The following is a 21,082-nucleotide window of genomic DNA, read 5'->3' on the forward strand; positions in this document are numbered from 1 at the left end:
GCTCGCACCTGGCTTCGCCACTGCCTGGGGAGCTCGCACCTGGCTTCGCCACTGCCTGGGGAGCTCGGCGGATCCCAGAATCATCAAGGGGTCCCCAGCTTCCTTGACATTATTCCAAGTAGAACCAGAGCATCAGGAGGCCAATGTGATCGTAGCCTCACTGGTGCCCACTCTTACTAGGCTCACTTCAGACACTATGGGCAAACCCTGGCAGGTTGAATCAATAAATGTGGCACAAGTCCTAAGTCCCGCGCACTCTGAGTGCGGCTCCTTATTTCCGGTGTAAATGACTGATGATTTTGGGGGAGCGCGGCTGATGACCGAGCAGGAGACGACCCTGTCTGCCAGGCTGAGGTAGTGGGGAATGGCGGGTGTGGCCAGTGACGGCGGCTCAGGATTTCCTGTCAGTGCCGGCGCAGGCAGTGAGGAGGACAGCCCCGGCCCTACTGACATCAAGCGGGAATCTGGAAGCCGAGAATGGAGGAGCTGGACGAGCAGCCGGCGGACACGGTAACCTGCCCGTCCTGTCTCTGTACAGCGCCCTACCATGCAACATGTGTCAGTATGAAGACAGTGCTGTGCATGGGGTCGGCTGGACCCCTAATACATCCCATGCTGGGTACTAGTCATAACAACGGGGCCACTGTGGGCTATGAGGGGCACAACATCAGGCCCAGGGATGGCTGTGTGTCATATCACTGAGGTGGGCACAGCTACATGTCAGGTCCCTGTGTAGCTGGCACAGCAACAGTGTGTGGGCCACTGTGAGCTAGGAATGCAAAACATAGGGCCATCAGGCCACTGCTGCCGGGGAAGACAGCATGTCGGCCATTGTAATGGCAGAATATTACGCCACTGCTTGCCGGGGATGGTAGCAGAGTGCCAGGCCGCTTCATACATGGCAATATCTGGCACAACACCTTGTGGGCTGCTAATGGCAAAACATTGGGTCACTAAGTACCAAGTATGGTGACAATGCGTCAGGCCACCAGCGCATGTCATGTAGGGCAGTGCATTGGGCCACTACGAGGCAGGCTGACCAGCCGTGCTTACAGCCATTGTACAGTGACTGTTTTGTGCCAATGCAATGTTGGTCCACAGTGATGCTGGCACAGGAGCAGGGTAATGGGGGCACCATGTGGCAGGTATGACAACGGCGCCGTCAGACCCCTGGGAGACAGGGATGTCCGAGCGTTAGACCCCTGTGTGGCACGCAGAGAATGGCAGTTCTTGGGTCACCAGTAAGACCCTATGATCAAATGTTGCCATCTTATCTGATTTGTGTCATTTATACTGATGGAAGAAATAAGCCCCCATCTTCCCTAGAAAAAGTCCCTTGTAGAAATGTAATGACCCATCATTGATCTGCCAGATATTACTAGTCACCACAGCTTAGCTGCATTGAGCTCTGAAGGGTGAGCTAGTCTAACATCTGCTGTCAGTTACTGCTCCCTTATGCTTTAGGGTATGTGCTCACGCTGCGTTTTGGCTTGACAAATAAACTGCAGCGTTTTGACAACTGTAAACACTGCGTTTGACAAAAAAAATGCATCTTAAATGCGTTTTGGATGCATTTTTGACAGTGCGGTTCCACTCGGCTCTGCTATATCCCCATAGAGCATGGCTGGCTGCGAGACAGAGCCATGCAATCAGAATGAACTCAGATGGACTTCACTGTCATTGCTTTGTCTGTGTGCCACGGCCTGATTTGCAATCACTGGTGACTGAAAATTCCCTGAGTGACTGAAGTGAGCTGCGCGATCAGCGGTGCCGTCACTCAGGTTACCCGCGGCCAGCCGAAGTCCAACACCCGAGACCACAAATCACCTGAGATAGGGCACCGCTGATCGCGCGGATCACTTCAGTCACTCGGGTGACTTGCTGTCACAGTTAGGGGATCCAGCGGTGGCCTCGGGTAACCTGAGTGACATCAACGCTGATAGCGCAACTCACGTCAGTTGCTGCATGGAGCTCACAGAGATTGGTCATGGTCTGTGGAGTTCGCTGTCAGCTTCCGATGTAGCAGGGCTGAGAGCGTCGTGGGACCTCATGTGGATTACGTCGGACCTGGAGGGCTGTTTGGGGATTAATAAAGTGGTGAAATAGGGTGTTTTGGGGTTTTTTGTCTTTTTTTCCAATTAAAGGATTTTTTGGGTGTGTGTGTGTGTATTTATGTTCACTACAGTTTAATGATGGGGGTGTCTCTTAGACGCTTGCCTTCACTAAGCTAGGACTTTGTGGCAGCTTTGGGCTTGCCATTAACTCCTTATTACCCCGATTGCCACCGCACCAGGGCAATCAGGATGAGCCGAGTAGAGTCCCCGGACTGTCGCATTTCCGGGCGGCTGCTGGCTGATATTTTTAGGCTGCGGAGCTCCCCATAACGTGGGGCTCCCCATCCTGAGAATGCCAGCCCTTATCCGTGTGGCCTTACCTTGGCTAGATTGGGGGGGGGGGTGCATGCCGTTTTTTGTCTTATATTTTTTTTATTTTACTACACGATATAGTCTTGCCCACCAGCGGCTGTGATTGATTGCAGTGAGACAGCTGTCAGCGTGGGGGCGCGTCTGACTGCAACCAATTATAGGCCCTCATGGGCGGGGGAAGCAGTGAATATGAGATGGAATAATGAGCAGCCGGCATTTTCAAAAGCAGGAGAAGTCGCCAGAGCTTTGTGACAGCCGTGCAGCGCCGCGCCGGTGATCGGTGAGTATGAGAGAGGGGGTGAGAGGGCGAGACCGACCGACAGAGAGAGAGAGACCGCTAACTGACTGACTGACTGACAGACAGAGAGATCGACAGAGACCGAAATACCTGTCTTTTGTTTGCCAAAAAAGCATGCAGAATGCAACAAAAATGCAGTGCAATCGCACAGCTAAACATTTTGGTTGCAATTTGACACCCCTCATTCATTTCAATGGGTGGAAAATGCAACCAAGACGCACAAAATAAGTGACATACTGCTTTTTTAAAAGCATCGATTTTGTCAAATATTTGGCATCCAAAACGCTGCGTTTAAAAAAAAAAAAAAAGAAGCAACGTGCGCATGGAATTTGCTGACTTCTCATAGACTTTGCTGGGGAAGCACAACGCATGCATTTACACTGCAGTTTTAAACGCTGCGTAAACGCGGGGAAAAAAACGCAACGTGCGCACATAGCCTAACACTGCAGCTTTGCTGTGTATACAGGACCACTGCAATGTCTGGGGTTAGAGAGCAGTAATGGCTGTGAGAATGATTGTAAACTATCAGCTAGACCACATGGTGAAGTAAGCCGAGTGTATTCCAGAATTCACCATAATTTCCTGCTGTATGATTGGAATTATACAGGTGTTCTAGTTAGAATAAGTTATCATGTATACACAGGATAGCTTGTAACTACTGGATTGATTACAGCCCAAGCACTCAGACCCCACCGAACGCCAAAATGGGGGGACTTGTGTTCCCCGTTTCAATAGAACAGCCATCGCTCGTGTGCCCTGCCGCTCTAATCCATCTGTACTATATATTATATTTTGGGGACTAATATACATAAAATGGGACATACTCCTATCTGTTTTGTTTTTACCTGTTCATCTAACCAGATTGATTCATAGGGTTCCTTTTCATTTTTTTTCTCTTAGATTGTAAATGGACTCGGCCGACCTGACACACATATTGGGTTTGATTGGGGGCCAGGAGAATTGCTTCTTTATGAAACACGTTACCCAGCCAAAGGTATGTGCATTATATTCTTTGAAAAGTAACTTTTTTTTTTTTTCCCCCATAAATCGGCAGTGACAATATTAGAAAGTTGCTTTTTTTTAAATTCACAAAAAAAAGCTTATTTTATTTCTGCCAAGAGATGCAGATTCAGTGCAGAAATTTCTGCAGCCAAGTGCTCACATAGCGTTCTACTTTAAGAAAAATAGCCAATATTGTCTATACCTCCCCAAATAGTACAAAAAGATAGGAATTAAATACCTACAAACCTTACATTGTAAGAGGACCTGTCAGCACTATAGTCAACCGATAACTAAAGGTATGAGTGTAAAGCCCCTTTAATGCTTATTACATCCATACTTTGCTAATAGAAATTCGGGAAATCTAGATCCAGTCTTGAAGCTTTATATTCAAGTGCATCAGGGCAGGCACTTCACTGCCCAGCTCCTCTGTACTTTACCGGCCTCTGGTTACTCTTTCTTCAGTGACCTGTCTCGCCTGCGCAGGAGCGGTCTATGCCCGGGTTTATTTCCATCAGAAGGGCCTGCGCAGTGAGCTCTTGATGACGTTGAGAGCACTATACTGACACCTGCAGCGTCATCAGGTGATCACTGGCTCATTACAACGCACCCAGGCAGTGACTGCACCTGCATAGTGACCTCCTTAATGATGTTGTGGGTGTCTGTACATTGATCTCACATTGTCATCAGGAGCTCACTGCACAGGCGCAAACCCATCTGATCAACTGATCCTGGGCAATGATGGCCCCTGCACAGGAGAGATAGGTAAGTGACCGGCGAAGTACAGCATGGTGGTGAGTGAAGTGCCTGCCCCACTGAGCATAAAACATCAAGGCTTGATTTCTCAAAGAATACCAAAGTGAAAAATCTACTAGAAAAGTATGATTGTTGAGAGCCTTAAAGGGGCTTGACACTCATACCTTTGGTTGGGGTCAAATAACCCGCAGACAGGTCCTCTTTAAGCTTGAACACCTTTCTATAGGAAATCTGTCACCATTCCTTTGTAACCTTTTCTGTCCACTTAGACAAACTATAACTGAGATTTGTTTTTTCTCTGCAGACTTGCATTTCCCAACCACAGGGCACCTGGCTTTTATACGTGATGACGAAGAACTGTACTCACCAGTCTTGAGAAAGCTTTTCAATGAGTCACATGGAATATTTGTGGGCCTGCAAAGGAGTGAAGAAGCAGCGTCCAGCAGATCGCGTAAAGCTCAGTATGTAATTGCTGTTGGGGGCATCTGACACGTTAGGGGAGATGTTAGTTGACAGACACCTTTTGATGCCACTTGATGAATGTCTTTGTAATTTACTGTTGATCTATATATGTATACTAATCTGCTTGGTATTTTATTTCCCAGGTTGGTTCTTGTGAGTAAGAATTATCGCTCACTTCTCCAGGCTTGTATGCAAGAAATGCACAAAGTGGCAAGTAAGTCAGTCTCCAACTATTTTTCCATACATGCATGGTGGCAATACATATGTATACTATTTCACTGAATTACTTTTCAGCCCTCATTTGTCAGTTATGCTCTCCTGACAGTGTTTTTTAGAAATACATCCATTCCTCATGGAATAACAAATTTGTACTTTGTGTCATACCCTATTTCTTTATCGTTCCTTTGGGAGACCCAGACCATGGGTGTTTAGCTTCTGCCTCCGGAGGACACCCAAAGTACTACACTTAAAAGTGTAGCTCCTCCCTCTGAGCTTATACACCCCCTGGTAGCCAGTCCCAGCCAGTTTATCGCTTTGTGTCAGGAGGCATACATCCACACATGCATTCTCATCTGATTTGTTTGACTTTTGGAAAGAGTTTGAAGAAAAGCGGGTCCATGTCTGGACTCCCGGCATGTCCCTTCTCACCCCACTGTGTCGGCGGTGTTGTTAAGGTTGATTTACAAGGCTGCAGCCTTACATGCCGCGCTCCTTCACCATCCCTTCTGGGCTCTGGCTTGAAGTGGGAGCCAGCACGGTCTCCATGCCTGGCAGGAGTCTGGTCTCCATCCACAGCCCCTTGAGGATTCTGTTGGACCGGAGCACTCATCCCCAGGGACATGGCCCTGCGTCTCAGCAGCTAAGTACCTGAGACGTTTATGTTGGGGGTCCCGGTTCTTTATTGTAAGGGGAGAGTATGCTGTATGTGATTGTTTTTTAACTTTTCCGGCGGGTTCTCTAGCTTTTGCCTGAGAACCGCGCCGATGGTGCCTGCTTGTCGGCCTCGCCGCTTAAATTTAGGCCCCGGCTTCGCCGGAGGCCTAGTTTCATTTTCCTGCCCTTGCATGTCACTCATGCAGAGGGACAGGTTCAGCTCCTCCCGGCGGCCGTTCTACACTGAAGAGGGACACTCCCCACTGCTGGGGCGTCCCTCCTTCCCTGCAGGTCTCTATAGCCCTCCAGTTCCCGCTCTTTTATAGGAACGCCCCCTAGTTTCTCAGGCAGAGTTCACTCTGCTCTGGAACATCCTGCATTCTGCATCTCTGCTGAGGTGCTGCGTCTGGGGGACCGGACTTCGGGATCTGGAGGGCACACAACACCGCGCTCAGCGGTCTGGTAAGCCACAGCAGGTCTCCGGTTGTGGACCTCTGTATATTCTCCCTGGGGTTCATTCTCTGGAAAGCCCCCACTCCAGCAGCATGTCTCACACAAGGAGCAAGGCTCCAAAGCTTTATTCTGCATGCACTGCATGTAAGCTCCTGCTGCCTGAGCCGAGCATTTATCCACACTGTGTTGGTTGCTCTAACTTGGCGGTGCCACAGCCTGGAGTCTCACCCCCAGTGGTCTCTCAGGCTGCTGCTGCACCTGTGACTGAACCCCCGGCCTGGGTAGAGTCCTTTTCTAGGTCCATATCCCAGTCATTTGCTGAGTCCATGGGACTTTTGTCCAGGACTTTGATGAATATGCATCAGCCCCCCTCACAGGGTGCCTCTAATACTCTTGACAGAGGATTCCTATCCTCTGACCTCCGTCCATCGGAGCTCACGGAGGATTCATCATCTGATCCCAGACCCCGTCCTTCTAAGAGAAGGCGCAGGGTTTCCTCCCGCTCCCCATCCCACGGCTCTGTCTCAAGAGCTGACTTTCAAGATGAGGAGGATGCCCTCACTGGGGGCTCGGAGGCTATGTATCCCTTCGATTTCTCTGAGGGTGACTCAGATCTTAGTGATTTGATTGCTTCTATTAATTCTGTGCTGGATCTCAATCCGCCAGTGTCAGAGGAGCAACCCTCTTTGGCAGAAAAACATCAGTTTACCTCGCCTAAGAGAGTGAAGAGTGTGTTCTTTAACCACTCTAGTTTTCAGACCGCTGTGACCAAACCCAGGGCCTGCCCTGACAAACGCTTTCCAAAGCGTGGTTCTGATGACCGGTTTCCATTTCCACCTGAAGTGGTCAAGGAGTGGTCTCACTCCCCAAAGGTAGACCCTCCGGTGTCTAGGCTCTCAGCCCGGACCGTTGTGTCGGTGGCTGACGGCACCTCACCTCACTTAAGGATTCCACTGATCGTCAGATTGACCTTCTAGCCAAATCTGTGTATGAAGCTGCGGGGGTCGCGTTTTCCCCGACTTTTGCAGCGGTGTGGGCTCTCAAAGCCATCTCTGCTTCTCTAGAGGAGATGCATTCCCTCACCAAGGAATCTATGCCTGAGATGGTTACCTTAACTGCTCAGGCTTCAGCCTTTTCATCTTATGCCATGTCTGCCATGCTAGAGGCTGCTCACCGCACTGCGGTGGCTTCAGCTAATTCTCTTGTTATCCGCAGGATTTTGTGGCTTCGAGAGTGGAAGGCAGATGCTTCTTCCAAGAAGTTTCTTGCTGGGCTCCCTTTTGCTGGTTCACGGCTGTTTGGTGAACAGCTGGATGAAATCATTAAAGAAGCTACTGGCAGGAAGAGTACTTCCATGCCACAAACCAAGACCAGGAAACCCGCCCAGGGTAGGAATCAATCAAGGTTTCGTTCCTTTCGTTCCTCCAACTGGTCATCCTCTAAGCCTTCCGCCTCGTCCGCTAACTCAGCCAAGGATCAGAAATCCAACTGGCGCCCAAAAGCGCGTCCGCAGAAGGTGCTGCCACTAAGGCAGCTTCCTCATGACTCTCGGCCCGCTCCAGCCACGTCCTTAGTCGGTGGCAGGCTCTCCCACTTTGGCGACACTTGGTTAAAGCAAGTCTCCGATCAGTGGGTGAGAGACATCATATCTCACGGCTGCAGGATAGAATTCTCTTCCAGCCCTCCAAACAGATTTTTTCTCTCTACTCCCCCCTGCTCCAAGGCCGCTGCCTTCTCGCAGGCTGTGGCATCCTTGCAGGCAAACGGAGTGATTGTCCCAGTTCCCGCTCAAGAACGGTTCAGAGGTTTTTACTCAAATCTCTTCCTAGTTCCAAAAAAGGACGGTACCTTCCGGCCCATCCTGGATCTCAAGCTTCTCAACAAGCATGTCCGGGTGCGGCATTTTCGCATGGAGTCTCTGCGATCAGTCATTGCCTCTATGACCCAAGGGGATTTCCTGGCGTCCATCGACATCAGAGATGCCTATCTAGATGTGCCAATCGCAGTGTCACATCAGCGTTGGTTACGTTTTGCGATAGGAGAGGATCATTTCCAATTCGTGGCTCTCCCCTTCGGGTTAGCCACGGCCCCTCGGGTATTCACCAAGGTCATGGCGGCAGTGATTGCGGTCCTGCACCTCCAGGGGTTAGCAGTGCTTCCTTATCTGGACGACCTTCTGGTCAAGGGTCCATCCAGCGCAGACTGTCAGCGGAGTGTTTCGCTCACTCTCGCCACCCTAGCCCAATTCGGGTGGATTGTCAATCTTCCCAAATCCACTATGACTCCGACCCAGAGTCTCACGTACCTAGGGATGCAGTTCGAGACTTTGCCGGCACTTGTGAAGTTGCCCTTAATCAAACAGCAGTCTCTCCGGCTAGCGGTACGCTCTCTCCTGAGGCCCCGCCATTATTCCCTCAGGCGCCTGATGCAGGTGCTGGGTCAAATGGTGGCCTCCATGGAGGCGGTTCCCTTTGCCCAGTTCCATCTGCGTCCTCTGCAGCTGGACATTCTCCGCTGTTGGGACAAGCGGCCTTCCTCCTTACAGAGGTTAGTGGCTCTGTCGCCACGGACCAGGAGCTCTCTTCAGTGGTGGCTTCGACCCCTCTCCCTGTCCCAAGGGCGCTCCTTCCTGACTCCGTCCTGGGTGATTCTCACCACAGATGCCAGCCTATCCGGCTGGGGAGCGGTACATCTCCACCACAGAGCTCAGGGCACTTGGACTCCGTCCGAGTCAGCCCTTTCAATCAATGTGCTGGAAACCAGAGCTGTGCTTCTAGCTCTCCTAGCCTTTCACCACCTGTTGGCGGGCAGGCACATTCGAGTCCAGTCAGACAACGCGACAGCGGTTGCCTACATCAATCACCAAGGCGGGACACGCAGCCGCCTGGCAATGTTGGAGGTCCAACGCATTCTTCAATGGGCGGAGGACTAGAAGTCCACCATATCCGCAGTCCACATCCCTGGCGTAGAAAACTGGGAGGCAGATTATCTCAGCTGTCAATCCATGGACGGTGGCGAGTGGTCCCTGCACCCGGCGGTGTTTCAGTCAATCTGCCGCAAGTGGGGCACTCCGGACGTGGACCTAATGGCATCCCGTCACAACAACAAGGTTCCGGTTTACGTGGCTCGCTCCCACGATCCTCAGGCCTTCGCCGCGGACGCTCTGGTTCAAGACTGGTCCCAGTTTCGTCTGTCCTACGTGTTTCCCCCTCTAGCTCTCTTGCCCAGAGTCCTGCGCAAGATCAGAATGGAGGGCCGTTGAGTCATCCTCATTGCACTGGACTGGCCCAGGCGAGCTTGGTATCCGGACCTGCTCCAACTGTCCGTGGAGATGCCGTGGCATCTTCCGGACCGTCCAGACCTGCTCTCGCAAGGTCCGTTTTTCCGCCCGAATTCTGCGGCACTCAAATTGACGGCGTGGCTCTTGAGTCCTGGATTTTGACGGCTTCTGGTATTCCTCCTGAAGTCATCTCCACTATGACTCGGGCCCGTAAGTCTTCCTCCGTCAAGATCTATCACAGGACTTGGAAAATTTTCCTGTCCTGGTGTCGCTCTTACGGCCATTCTCCTTGGCCATTCTCGTTGCCGACCCTTCTGTCTTTTTCTTTGTCGCTCCATTGGGAGACCCAGACAATTGGGTGTATAGGCTATGCCTCCGGAGGCCGCACAAAGTATTACACTAAAAGTGTAAAGCCCCTCCCCTTCTGCCTATACACCCCCCGTGCTCCCACGGGCTCCTCAGTTTTTTGCTTTGTGCGAAGGAGGTCAGACACGCACGCACAGCTCCACAGATTGGTCAGCAGCAGCTGCTGACTATATCGGATGGAAGAAAAGTGGGCCCATATAGGGCCCCCAGCATGCTCCCTTCTCACCCCACTCTTGTCGGCGGTGTGGTTAAGGTTGAGGTATCCATTGCGGGTACGGAGGCTGGAGCCCACATGCTGTTTTCCTTCCCCATCCCCCTCAGGGCTCTGGGTGAAGTGGGATCCTATCGGTCTCCAGGCACTGAGACCGTGCTTCATCCACAACTCCTGTGGAGCCTGCTGGATAGGAGCCGGGTATCGTTCAGGGACATGGCCCTGCTACTTGGAGGTACTCTGTATCCCTGTGGGGACAGCGCACAGCAACACTCCAGCTTTGCTGGGTGTGCTAGTGCACCTGGGACCGCGGCGCTGACCGGGTTAATATGTGCCATTACACACTCAGCGTTGCTGAGTGTGTTTATGTATAGGGACTGCCGCACTGACCGCCGCTGCCATGGAAACACCGCGGCGCGGCTGGGACTTGTAGTGCGCCGGGGACTTCCACGCCGGCCGCGCTTTTACGGCGGCCGCGTTTATTACTAGAGTCCCCGGCTTTTTGCGGCCTAGTTTCCTTTCTTCCCACCCCCAGCCCTGACAGGCAGGGGAAGGGCGGGACGCTGCACAGAACGAGCAGCACTGAGGGCTGGAGCATGCTTTGCATACTCCACCCCTCTCACTGTGCACAGTGCGGGCACCAGTTCCCGCACTTTCTGGGTCACGCCCACGGCTCCCTCCTCTCCTCAGGACGCCGGCAGCCATTCCTGTCAGCTCCTCGGACGCTGCAGAGGGGGACAAAGTCTGGGAGACCCAGGCAGGGACTCTGGTGGCCTCACAACCGCTTTAAGCGGGGGGTAAGCAGCACCTGTGGTGCTAGCCCCATTGTGCAGTAGTGTAACATTATATGTTTATGGTATATATATTTTACACTGTATGGTGCACAGTTGATTTCTGGCTATATACCCTATTGTGTTGCTCAGGGAAGATAATAGCATGGCGCCCACGAAAGGCAGGGGTGCCAAAACACAGGCTTTTTATGCTGCCTGCGCCGCATGTACGACCCCGCTACCGGCAGGTTCCACTTACCCTCATTGTGTGCACTGTTCGGCCCCTGTGGCACTTACTCAGCCAGAGCCTCTGCTAAGAGGGGCCCAGGGGGAGCCACCTGCTGACACTGTCCAGGTGACGGGGACGGAGTTTGCAAAACTCTCTGAGACTATGGCTAAGATACTAGAAGCCTTGCAGTCCAGGCCGGTATGTCAGCACAGGGACTCTGTTGAATCTTTGTTCCCTGGCCCACCTCAGTTGGACCAACAATGTCCTCCCGGGGTATCTCATGGGTCCCAGGCTGAGGGTTCTGACACAGACCCCAGCCCCAGGCCGACTAAGCGAGCTCGCTTAGAATTTCCCTCGACATCATCATATTGTGCAGGGTCTCAGAGGGGGGAATCTCTGGTTGATGAAGCGGAGACAGTTGATCAGGATTCTGATCCTGAGGCCGCTCTCAATCTTGATACTCCGGACGGGGACGCCATAGTGAACGATCTTATTGCGTCCATCAATCTAATGCTGGATATTTCTCCCTCAGCTCCTCCGGCGGAGGAGTCGGCTTCTCAGTAGGAGAAATTCCGTTTCAGGTTTCCCAAGCGTACACCGAGTATGTTTCTGGACCACTCTGATTTCAGAGAGGCAGTCCAGAATCACCATGCTTGTCCTGATAAGCGTTTTTCTAAGCGCCTTAAGGATACACGTTATCCCTTTCCCCCTGACGTGGTCAAAAGTTGGGCTCAGTGTCCCAAAGTGGATCCTCCAATCTCCAGACTGGCAGCTAGATCCATACTGGCAGTGGAAGATGGGGCGTCACTCAAAGATGCCACTGACAGGCAGATGGAGCTCTGGTTGAAATCCATCTATGAAGCTATCGGCGCTTCTTTTGCCCCAGCATTCGCAGCCGTATGGGCGCTACAAGCTATCTCAGCGGGTCAAGCGCAAATTGACGCAGCCACACGCACGTCCGCGCCACAGGTGGCGTCCATAACCACTCAGACGTCGGCATTTGCGTCTTACGCTATTAATGCTGTCCTGGACTCTGCGAGCCGTACGGCGGTTGCAGCCGCCAATTCGGTGGTACTACGCAGGGCCTTGTGGCTACGGGAATGGAAGGCAGATTCTGCTTCCAAAAAGCGCTTAACCAGTTTGCCAATTTCTGGCGACCGATTGTTTGGCGAGCGTTTGGATGAAATCATCAAACAATCCAAGGGAAAGGATACATCCTTACCCCAGCCCAAACCGAACATACCCCAACAGAGGAGGGGGCAGTCGTGTTTTCGGTCCTTTCGGGGCGCGGGCAGGTCCCAATTCTCCTCGTCCAAAAGGCCTCAGAAAGATCAAAGGAACTCTGATGCATGGCGGTCTAAGTCACGTCCTAAAAAGACCACCGGAGGTGCCGCTACCAAAGCGGCCTCCTCATGACTTTCGGCCTCCTCACTCCGCATCCTCGGTCGGTGGCAGGCTCTCCCGCTTTTGCGACACCTGGCTGCCACGGGTAAAAGACCGTTGGGTGAGAGACATTCTGTCTCACGGTTACAAAATAGAGTTCACCTCTCGTCCCCCGAGTGATCCCGTACTTGGACGATCTGTTGATCAAGGCACCCTCTCAAGAGGCATGCCAACACAGCCTCGACGCTACCCTGGAGACTCTCCAGAGTTTCGGGTGGATCATCAATTTTCCAAAGTCAAATCTGACACCGGCCCAATCGCTCACATACCTTGGCATGGAGTTTCATACCCTCTCAGCGATAGTGAAGCTTCCGCTGATCAAGCAGCGGTCACTACAGAAAGGGGTACAATCTCTCCTTCAAGGCCAGTCACACCCCTTGAGGCGCCTCATGCACTTCCTGGGGAAGATGGTGGCAGCAATGGAGGCAGTCCCTTTCGCGCAGTTTCACCTGCGTCCTCTTCAATGGGACATCCTACGCAAATGGGACAGGAAGCCGACGTCCCTCGACAGGAACGTCTCCCTCGCTCAGGCGACCAAAGCTTCCCTTCGGCGGTGGCTTCTTCCGACTTCATTATCGAAGGGGAAATCCTTCCTACCCCCATCCTGGGAGGTGGTCACGACTGACGCGAGTCTGTCAGGGTGGGGAGCGGTTTTTCTCCACCACAGGGCTCAGGGTACGTGGACCCAGCAAGAGTCCTCGCTTCAGATCAATGTTCTGGAAATACGGGCAGTGTATCTTGCCCTGAAAGCGTTCCAGCAGTGGCTGGAAGGCAAGCAGATCCGAATTCAGTCGGACAATTCCACAGCGGTGGCATACATCAACCACCAAGGCGGCACACGCAGTCGGCAAGCCTTCCAGGAAGTCCGGCGGATTTTAATGTGGGTGGAAGCCACGGCCTCCACCATCTCTGCAGTTCACATCCCAGGCGTGGAAAACTGGGAAGCAGATTATCTCAGTCGCCAGGGCATGGACGCAGGGGAATGGTCCCTTCACCCGGACGTGTTTCAGGAGATCTGTTGCCGCTGGGGGGTGCCAGACGTCGACCTCATGGCGTCCCGGCACAACAACAAGGTACCGACGTTCATGGCACGGTCTCAAGATCCCAGAGCTCTGGCGGCAGACGCCTTAGTTCAGGATTGGTCGCAGTTTCAGCTCCCTTATGTGTTTCCTCCGTTGGCACTGTTGCCCAGAGTGTTACGCAAGATCAGGGCCGACTGCCGCCGCGTCATCCTCGTCGCTCCAGACTGGCCGAGGCGGTCGTGGTACCCGGATCTGTGGCATCTCACGGTCGGCCAACCGTGGGCACTACCAGACCGACCAGACTTGCTATCTCAAGGGCCGTTTTTCCATCTGAATTCTGCGGCCCTCAACCTGACTGTGTGGCCATTGAGTCCTGGATCCTAGCGTCTTCAGGGTTATCTCAAGACGTCATTGCCACTATGAGACAGGCCAGGAAACCAACGTCCGCCAAGATCTACCACAGGACGTGGAAAATTTTCCTGTCGTGGTGCTCTGCTCAGGGTTTTTCTCCCTGGCCTTTTGCCTTGCCCACTTTTCTGTCCTTCCTTCAATCTGGACTGGAAAAGGGTTTGTCGCTCGGCTCCCTTAAGGGACAAGTCTCAGCGCTCTCTGTGTTTTTCCAGAAGCGCCTAGCCAGACATCCACAGGTACGCACGTTCCTGCAGGGGGTTTGTCACATCGCTCCTCCTTACAAGCGGCCGTTAGAACCCTGGGATCTGAACAGGGTGCTGATGGTTCTTCAGAAACCACCATTCGAGCCAATGGGAGAAATTTCTCTCTCACGCCTTTCGCAGAAAGTGGTTTTTCTAGTAGCAGTCACTTCACTTCGGAGAGTGTCTGAGCTAGCAGCGCTGTCATGCAAAGCCCCATTCCTGGTGTTTCACCAGGACAAGGTGGTTCTGCGTCCGGTTCCGGAATTTCTCCCTAAAGTGGTATCCCCCTTTCATCTCAATCAGGATATCTCCTTACCTTCTTTTTGTCCTCATCCGGTTCACCAATGTGAAAAGGATTTGCACTTGTTAGATCTGGTGAGAGCACTCAGGCTCTACATTTCTCGGACGGCGCCCCTGCGCCGCTCGGATGCACTCTTTGTCCTTGTCGCTGGCCAGCGTAAAGGGTCACAGGCTTCCAAATCAACCCTGGCTCGGTGGATCAAGGAACCAATTCTCGAAGCTTACCGTTCTGCTGGGCTTCCGGTTCCCTCAGGGCTGAAGGCCCATTCTACCAGAGCCGTGGGTGCGTCCTGGGCTTTGAGGCACCAGGCTACGGCTCAGCAGGTGTGTCAGGCGGCTACCTGGTCGAGCCTGCACACTTTCACGAAACACTATCAGGTGCATACCTATGCTTCGGCGGATGCCAGCCTAGGTAGATGAGTCCTTCAGGCGGCGGTTGCCCACCTGTAGGAAGGGGCCGTTTTACGGCTCTATCACGAGGTATTATTTTACCCACCCAGGGACTGCTTTTGGACGTCCCAATTGTCTGGGTCTCCCAATGGAGCGACAAAGAAGAAGGGAATTTTGTTTACTTACCGTAAATTCCTTTTCTTCTAGCTCCAATTGGGAGACCCAGCACCCGCCCCTGTTTTTTTGTGTGTACACATGTTGTTCATGTTGAATGGTTTCAGTTCTCCGATATTCCTTCGGATTGATTTTACTTTAAACCAGTTTATAATTCTTTTCCTCCTTCTTGCTTTTGCACCAAAACTGAGGAGCCCGTGGGAGCACGGGGGGTGTATAGGCAGAAGGGGAGGGGCTTTACACTTTTAGTGTAATACTTTGTGCGGCCTCCGGAGGCATAGCCTATACACCCAATTGTCTGGGTCTCCCAATTGGAGCTAGAAGAAAAGGAATTTACGGTAAGTAAACAAAATTCCCTTCTTTACAGTCCGGTCTGCAGCTAGGACTGTCCCTCAACTCTCTCAAGGGACAAGTCTCAGCTCTATCAGTGCTGTTCCAGCGGCGTCTCGCCCGGCTGGCTCAGGTCCGCACCTTCATGCAAGGTGCGTCTCACATCATTCCGCCTTATCGGCGGCCCTTGGATCCCTGGGACCTTAACTTGGTCTTCACGGTATTGCAGAAACCCCCTTTCGAGCCCCTTAGGGAGGTTTCTTTGTATCGTCTATCTCAAAAGGTGGCCTTTCTAGTTGCCATAACTTCTCTCAGGAGAGTCTCTGATTTGGCTGCGCTCTCCTCGGAGTCACCTTTTTTGGTTTTTCACCAAGACAAGGTAGTTCTCCGTCCGACCCCGGACTTTCTTCCTAAGGTGGTATCTCCTTTCCACCTTAACCAGGATATTTCCTTGCCTTCCTTCTGTCCGGCCCCTGTTCTGCATACTCTAGATCTGGTGCGTGCTCTCCGGATTTATGTGTCTCGCACCGCTGCGCTTAGGCGGTGCACCTCTCTTTTTGTGCTAACCACAGGGCGGCGCAAGGGTCTCTCTGCTTCTAAGCCGACCTTGGCCCATTGGATTAGATCGACCATTTCGGACGCCTACGAGAATACTCAGGTGCCTCCCCTGCCGGGATCAAAGCACACTCGACCAAAGCTGTCGGTGCCTCTTGGGCTTTTAGGCACCAGGCTACGGCTCAACAAGTCTGTCAGGCTGCCACTTGGACTAGCCTGCATACCTTTTCGAAGCACTACCAAGTGCATGCTCATGCTTCGGCAGATGCGAGCTTGGGCAGACGCATCCTTCAGGTGGCTGTCGCCCACTTGTGAAGTTAGGCTCCGCCTACTTAGTTTTTTCTGTTTTTCTTTGTCGCTCCATTGGGATACCCAGACAATTGGGTGTATAGCTTCTGCCTCTGGAGGCCACACAAAGTATTACACTTTAAAAAGTGTAACCCCTCCCCTCTGCCTATACACCCTCCCGTGGACCACAGGCTCCTCAGTTTTTACACACACATCCACTCATAGGGAAAAAAAAAAAAAGATTTCTCATACATAGTATGACGGATGGAAGAAAAGAGGTCCCCTATGGGGTCCCCGGCATGCTCCCTTCTCACCCCACTATGTCGGCGGTGTTGTTAAGGTTGAGGTAAACATGGCGGGTACAAAGGCTGCAGCCACATGCCGTCTCCTTCACCATCCCTTATGCGGCTCTGGGAGAAGTGGGAGCCTCATCGGTCATTCACCTGCTGAGACCGTGCTCCATCCGCAGCCCCTGGTGGAACCTGCTGGACCGGAGCGTTTTCATCCCCAGGGACCGGGCCCTGCAACCTTGAAGGTACTCTGTGTCCCCATGTGGAGACGGTACGGGGAGAGAGGTCGCCTTTCTCCCCAGTAGCGCCGTCCGTTGTTTTTTCATCGGACTTCGCGCCGACCGTGCCTGCTTGTCGGGCACGGCCTTAAATTTAGTCCCCGGCTTCATCGCGGCCTAGTCGCGAAAAATCCCGCCCCTGGGCCTGCCTGTCAGGGGTAAGGGCGGGATTACCGACAGAGGGCTGGAGCATCTTTGCATGTCTCCCCTCCCCTCTCATGGACCACTATGGGGCCTCCAGATTCCCGCCTTTTACCGGCGCCGCCCATGGCTTCACTCCCCCCTTGAGAGCTCCGGCGGCCATGTTTGGCATTCTGCCGGTGTATGCCCGGTGCTGGTTCCCCTAGGGTGCCGTGATTATATATATATATATATATATATATATATATATATATATATATATATATATATATATATATATATATATATATATATATATATATATATATATATATATATATATATATATATATATATATATATATATATATATATATATATATATATATATATATATATATATATATATATATATATATATATATATATATATATATATATATATATATATATATATATATATATATATACAAAATATTCGGAACGGCTGTAGAACCTTTTCCCATATACCCTCAGTGGTCGCTCTCCTAAGGGACACTTATTGCTTACAGCATGTCGTCCACAAGGAGCAAAGCCCCTAAGGCACAGGTTTTTTTGCAGCCTGTACCTCTTGTGGGGCTATGTTGCCTGCGGGATCCACCTACCCTCACTGTGATCAATGCTCGACTCCTGCCACGCTTGCTCACCCGGAGCCTAGGGCACTTGTGGGCCCCTCGGCTCATGTAGATCCCCCTGCTCCCCCTGAGCAGGCTGCAGGGACAGAGTCACCGTCGTTGGCCTCTTTCGCTGAGAAACTGTCACTTTCTCAATCCATTGCACAGTCTATGGACAAATGGTCATCTAAGCTCCTTGAGGCATTGCAGTCCAGACCGGGCTCTTCACAGGCCCCGGCCCCTGTTAGTTTGTCTCCTCCAGGGCCTTCTCGCTCCGCGCCGCAGCGCGCTCCCAGGATAGCCCCTAGGTCCCAGGCGGAGGACTCCTGCCCGGATCACAGTCCCAGACCGGCTAAGCGGCCTCGCTGGGACTCTTCCCCGTCCTCCTCACGCTGCTCTGGATCTCAGCTTGAGGACTCTCAGGATGACGAGTCGGACGTGGGAGCTCAGGGCTCTGACCCTGACTTCACCCTCAACCTTGATACCCCTGAGGGGGACGCCTTAGTAAATGATCTTATTTCGTCCATCAACCAGGTGTTGGATCTCTCTCCCCCGCCTCCACCTGTAGAGGAGTCGGCTTCTCAGCAGGAGAAACACCAATTTCGATTCCCCAAACGTACGCGCAATACGTTCTTTGATCACTCTAACTTCAGGGACGCTGTCCAGAAGCCCAGAGCGGTCCCGGACAAGCGTTTTGCTAAAAGGCACTCTGACACGCGTTATCCCTTTCCACCTGAAGTCGTTAAGGGCTGGGGCACACTCACCCAAGGTGGATCCGCCAGTCTCTAGATTGGCTGCTAGGTCCGTTGTGTCTGTTGTCGATGGCTCATCCCTGAAGGATGCCACTGACAGACAGAGCTCTTGGTGAAGTCTATTTATGAGGCCACGGGCGCATCTTTCGCCCCGGCCTTTGCGGCCGTGTGGGCTCGCCAAGCAATCTCGGCATGTCTGTCTGAGATTAATGCTGTCACGCGGAATTCTGCTCCGCATGTTTCTTCCTTGACCTCTCAGGCATCAGCATTTTCGTCCTACGCCATGAACGCCGTCCTGGACTCCGCTAGCCGTACGGCCGTGGCATCCGCTAACTCCGTGGCTGTCCGCAGGGCCATGTGGCTGCACGAATGGAAAGCAAACTCTGCTTCCAAAAGGTTCTTAACTGGTTTGCCTTTTTCTGGCGAACGTTTATTTGGCGAACGGCTGGATGAGATTATTAAGTAATCCTCGGGAAAGGACTCCTCCTTACCACAGTCCAAACCTAAGAGACCTAAGCAGAGAAAGATCCAATTGAGGTTTCGGTCCTTTCGTCCCTCCGCCAAGCCCCAAGCCTCTTCGTCCAACCGGCCGGAGAAAGGCCAGAGGAACTCCTATGCGTGGCGGTCCAAGTCACGCCCCCAAAAGGCCGCAGGAGGCACTGCCTCCAAGACGGCCTCCTCATGACTCTCGGCCTCACCTACCCACATCCTCGGTCGGTGGCAGGCTCTCCCGCTTTGGCGACGCCTGGTGGCCACACGTTCAAGACCGTTGGGTGAGAGACATTCTGTCTCATGGTTACAGGATAGAGTTCAGCTCTCGTCCTGCGGCTCGTTTCTTCAGAACCTCCCCACCCCCTGCACAGGCCGACGCACTTTTTCAGGCAGTGGACGCTCTAAAGATGGAAGGAGTTGTGATTCCCGTTCCCTTTCAGGAATGTGGTCGCGGATTTTACTCCAACTTGTTCGTGGTGCCAAAAAAGGACGGGTCATTCCGTCCCGTTCTGGACCTCAAGCTGCTCAACAGACATGTGAGAACCAGACGGTTTCGGATGGAATCTCTCCGCTCAGTCATCGCTTTGATGTCACAAGGAGACTTCCTAGCATCGATCGACATAAAGGATGCTTATCTCCATGTGCCGATCGCACCCGAACATCAACGTTTCCTGCGGTTCGCCATCGGGGACGAACACCTCCAGTTCGTCGCATTGCCCTTCGGCCTGGCGACAGCCCCACGGGTTTTCACCAAAGTCATGGCATCCGTCGTGGCGGTCCTGCACTCTCAGGGCCACTCGGAGATCCCCTACTTGGACGATCTCCTAGTCAGGGCCCCTTCTCGGGTGGCGTGTCAACGAAGTCTTACCGTCACTCTGGCGACTCTCCAGCAGTTCGGGTGGATCATCAATTTCCCGAAATCCAAGTTGACGCCGACCCAATCACTGACTTACCTCGGGATGGAGTTTCATACCCAGCAAGCGTTAGTCAAGCTACCGCGCGACAAACAGCTTTCTCTGCAGGCGGGGGTGCAATCACTTCTTAGGAGTCAGTCACACCCCTTACCGCACCTCATGCACTTCCTGGGGAAGATGGTTGCAGCTATGGAGGCAGTGCCGTTCGCGCAATTCCATCTACGGCCACTCCAATGGGACATTCTTCGCAAATGGGACAAGAGTTCGGCTTCCCTCGACAAGAACATCTCTCTTTCCCTTGCAACCAAAACATCACTTCAGTGGTGGCTCCTACCCACATCTCTGTCTCGGGGAAAATCCTTCCTACCTCCAACCTGGGCCGTGGTCACCACGGACGCGAGCCTGTCAGGTTGGGGAGCGGTTTTTCTCCACCACAGGGCTCAAGGAACCTGGACTCCGATAGAATCGTCCCTTCACATCAATATCCTGGAGATAAGGGCAGTATATCTAGCCCTATTGGCTTTCCATCGGTGGCTGGAGGGCAGGCAGATCCGAATCCAGTCGGACAACGACACTGCCGTCGCCTACATCAACCACCAAGGCGGCACTCGCAGTCGTCAAGCCTTCCAGGAAGTCCAGCGGATTCTGCAGTGGGTGGAAGCCACAGGCTCCACCATCTCCGCAGTTCACATCCCGGGCGTAGAAAACTGGGAAGCAGATTTTCTCAGTCGTCAGGGCATGGACGCGGGGGAATGGTCTCTTCACCCAGACGTGTTTCGAGAGATCTGTCACCGCTGGGGAACGCCGGACGTCGATCTCATGGCGTCACGACACAACAACAAGGTCCCGGCCTTCATGGCACGGTCTCAGGATCACAGAGCTCTGGCAGCGGACGCTTTAGTCCAGGATTGGTCGCAGTTTCGACTGCTATACGTGTTTCCCCCTCTGGCGATGCTGCCCAGGGTACTACGCAAGATCAGGTCCGACTGCCGTCGCGACATTCTCGTCGCTCCAGACTGGCCGAGGCGGTCGTGGTATCCGGATCTGTGGCATCTCACGGTGGGTCAACCGTGGGCACTTCCAGACCGCCCAGACTTGCTGTCACAAGGCCCGTTTTTCCATCTGAATTCTGTGGCCCTCAACCTGACTGTGTGGCCATTGAGTCCTGGCTCCTAGCATCTTCAGGGTTATCTCAGGATGTCATTGCCACCATGAGACAAGCCAGGAAGCCAACGTCCGCCAAGATCTATTACAGGTCTTGGCAAATCTTCCTATCCTGGTGCGCTGATAACGGTTTTCCTCCAT

General features: G+C 52.8%; 1 protein-coding gene across 1 annotated transcript in view; it reads left to right on the plus strand.

Annotated features, from left to right (window-relative positions):
• The first annotated feature begins 317 nt into the window (after nucleotides 1-317).
• Nucleotides 318-21,082, plus strand: part of NUP85 (nucleoporin 85) — a 141,936-nt gene continuing 121,171 nt past the window's right edge. Inside the window, exons 1-4 of the mRNA XM_075349637.1 lie at nucleotides 318-510; nucleotides 3,625-3,718; nucleotides 4,784-4,940; nucleotides 5,085-5,155. Coding sequence (XP_075205752.1) covers nucleotides 478-510; nucleotides 3,625-3,718; nucleotides 4,784-4,940; nucleotides 5,085-5,155 — 355 coding nt within the window. The 5' untranslated portion in view covers nucleotides 318-477. The remainder of the gene's footprint in view (nucleotides 511-3,624; nucleotides 3,719-4,783; nucleotides 4,941-5,084; nucleotides 5,156-21,082) is intronic.

Source organism: Anomaloglossus baeobatrachus, chromosome 5, assembly GCF_048569485.1.
Source record: "Anomaloglossus baeobatrachus isolate aAnoBae1 chromosome 5, aAnoBae1.hap1, whole genome shotgun sequence".
Classification (NCBI taxonomy): domain Eukaryota; kingdom Metazoa; phylum Chordata; class Amphibia; order Anura; family Aromobatidae; genus Anomaloglossus; species Anomaloglossus baeobatrachus.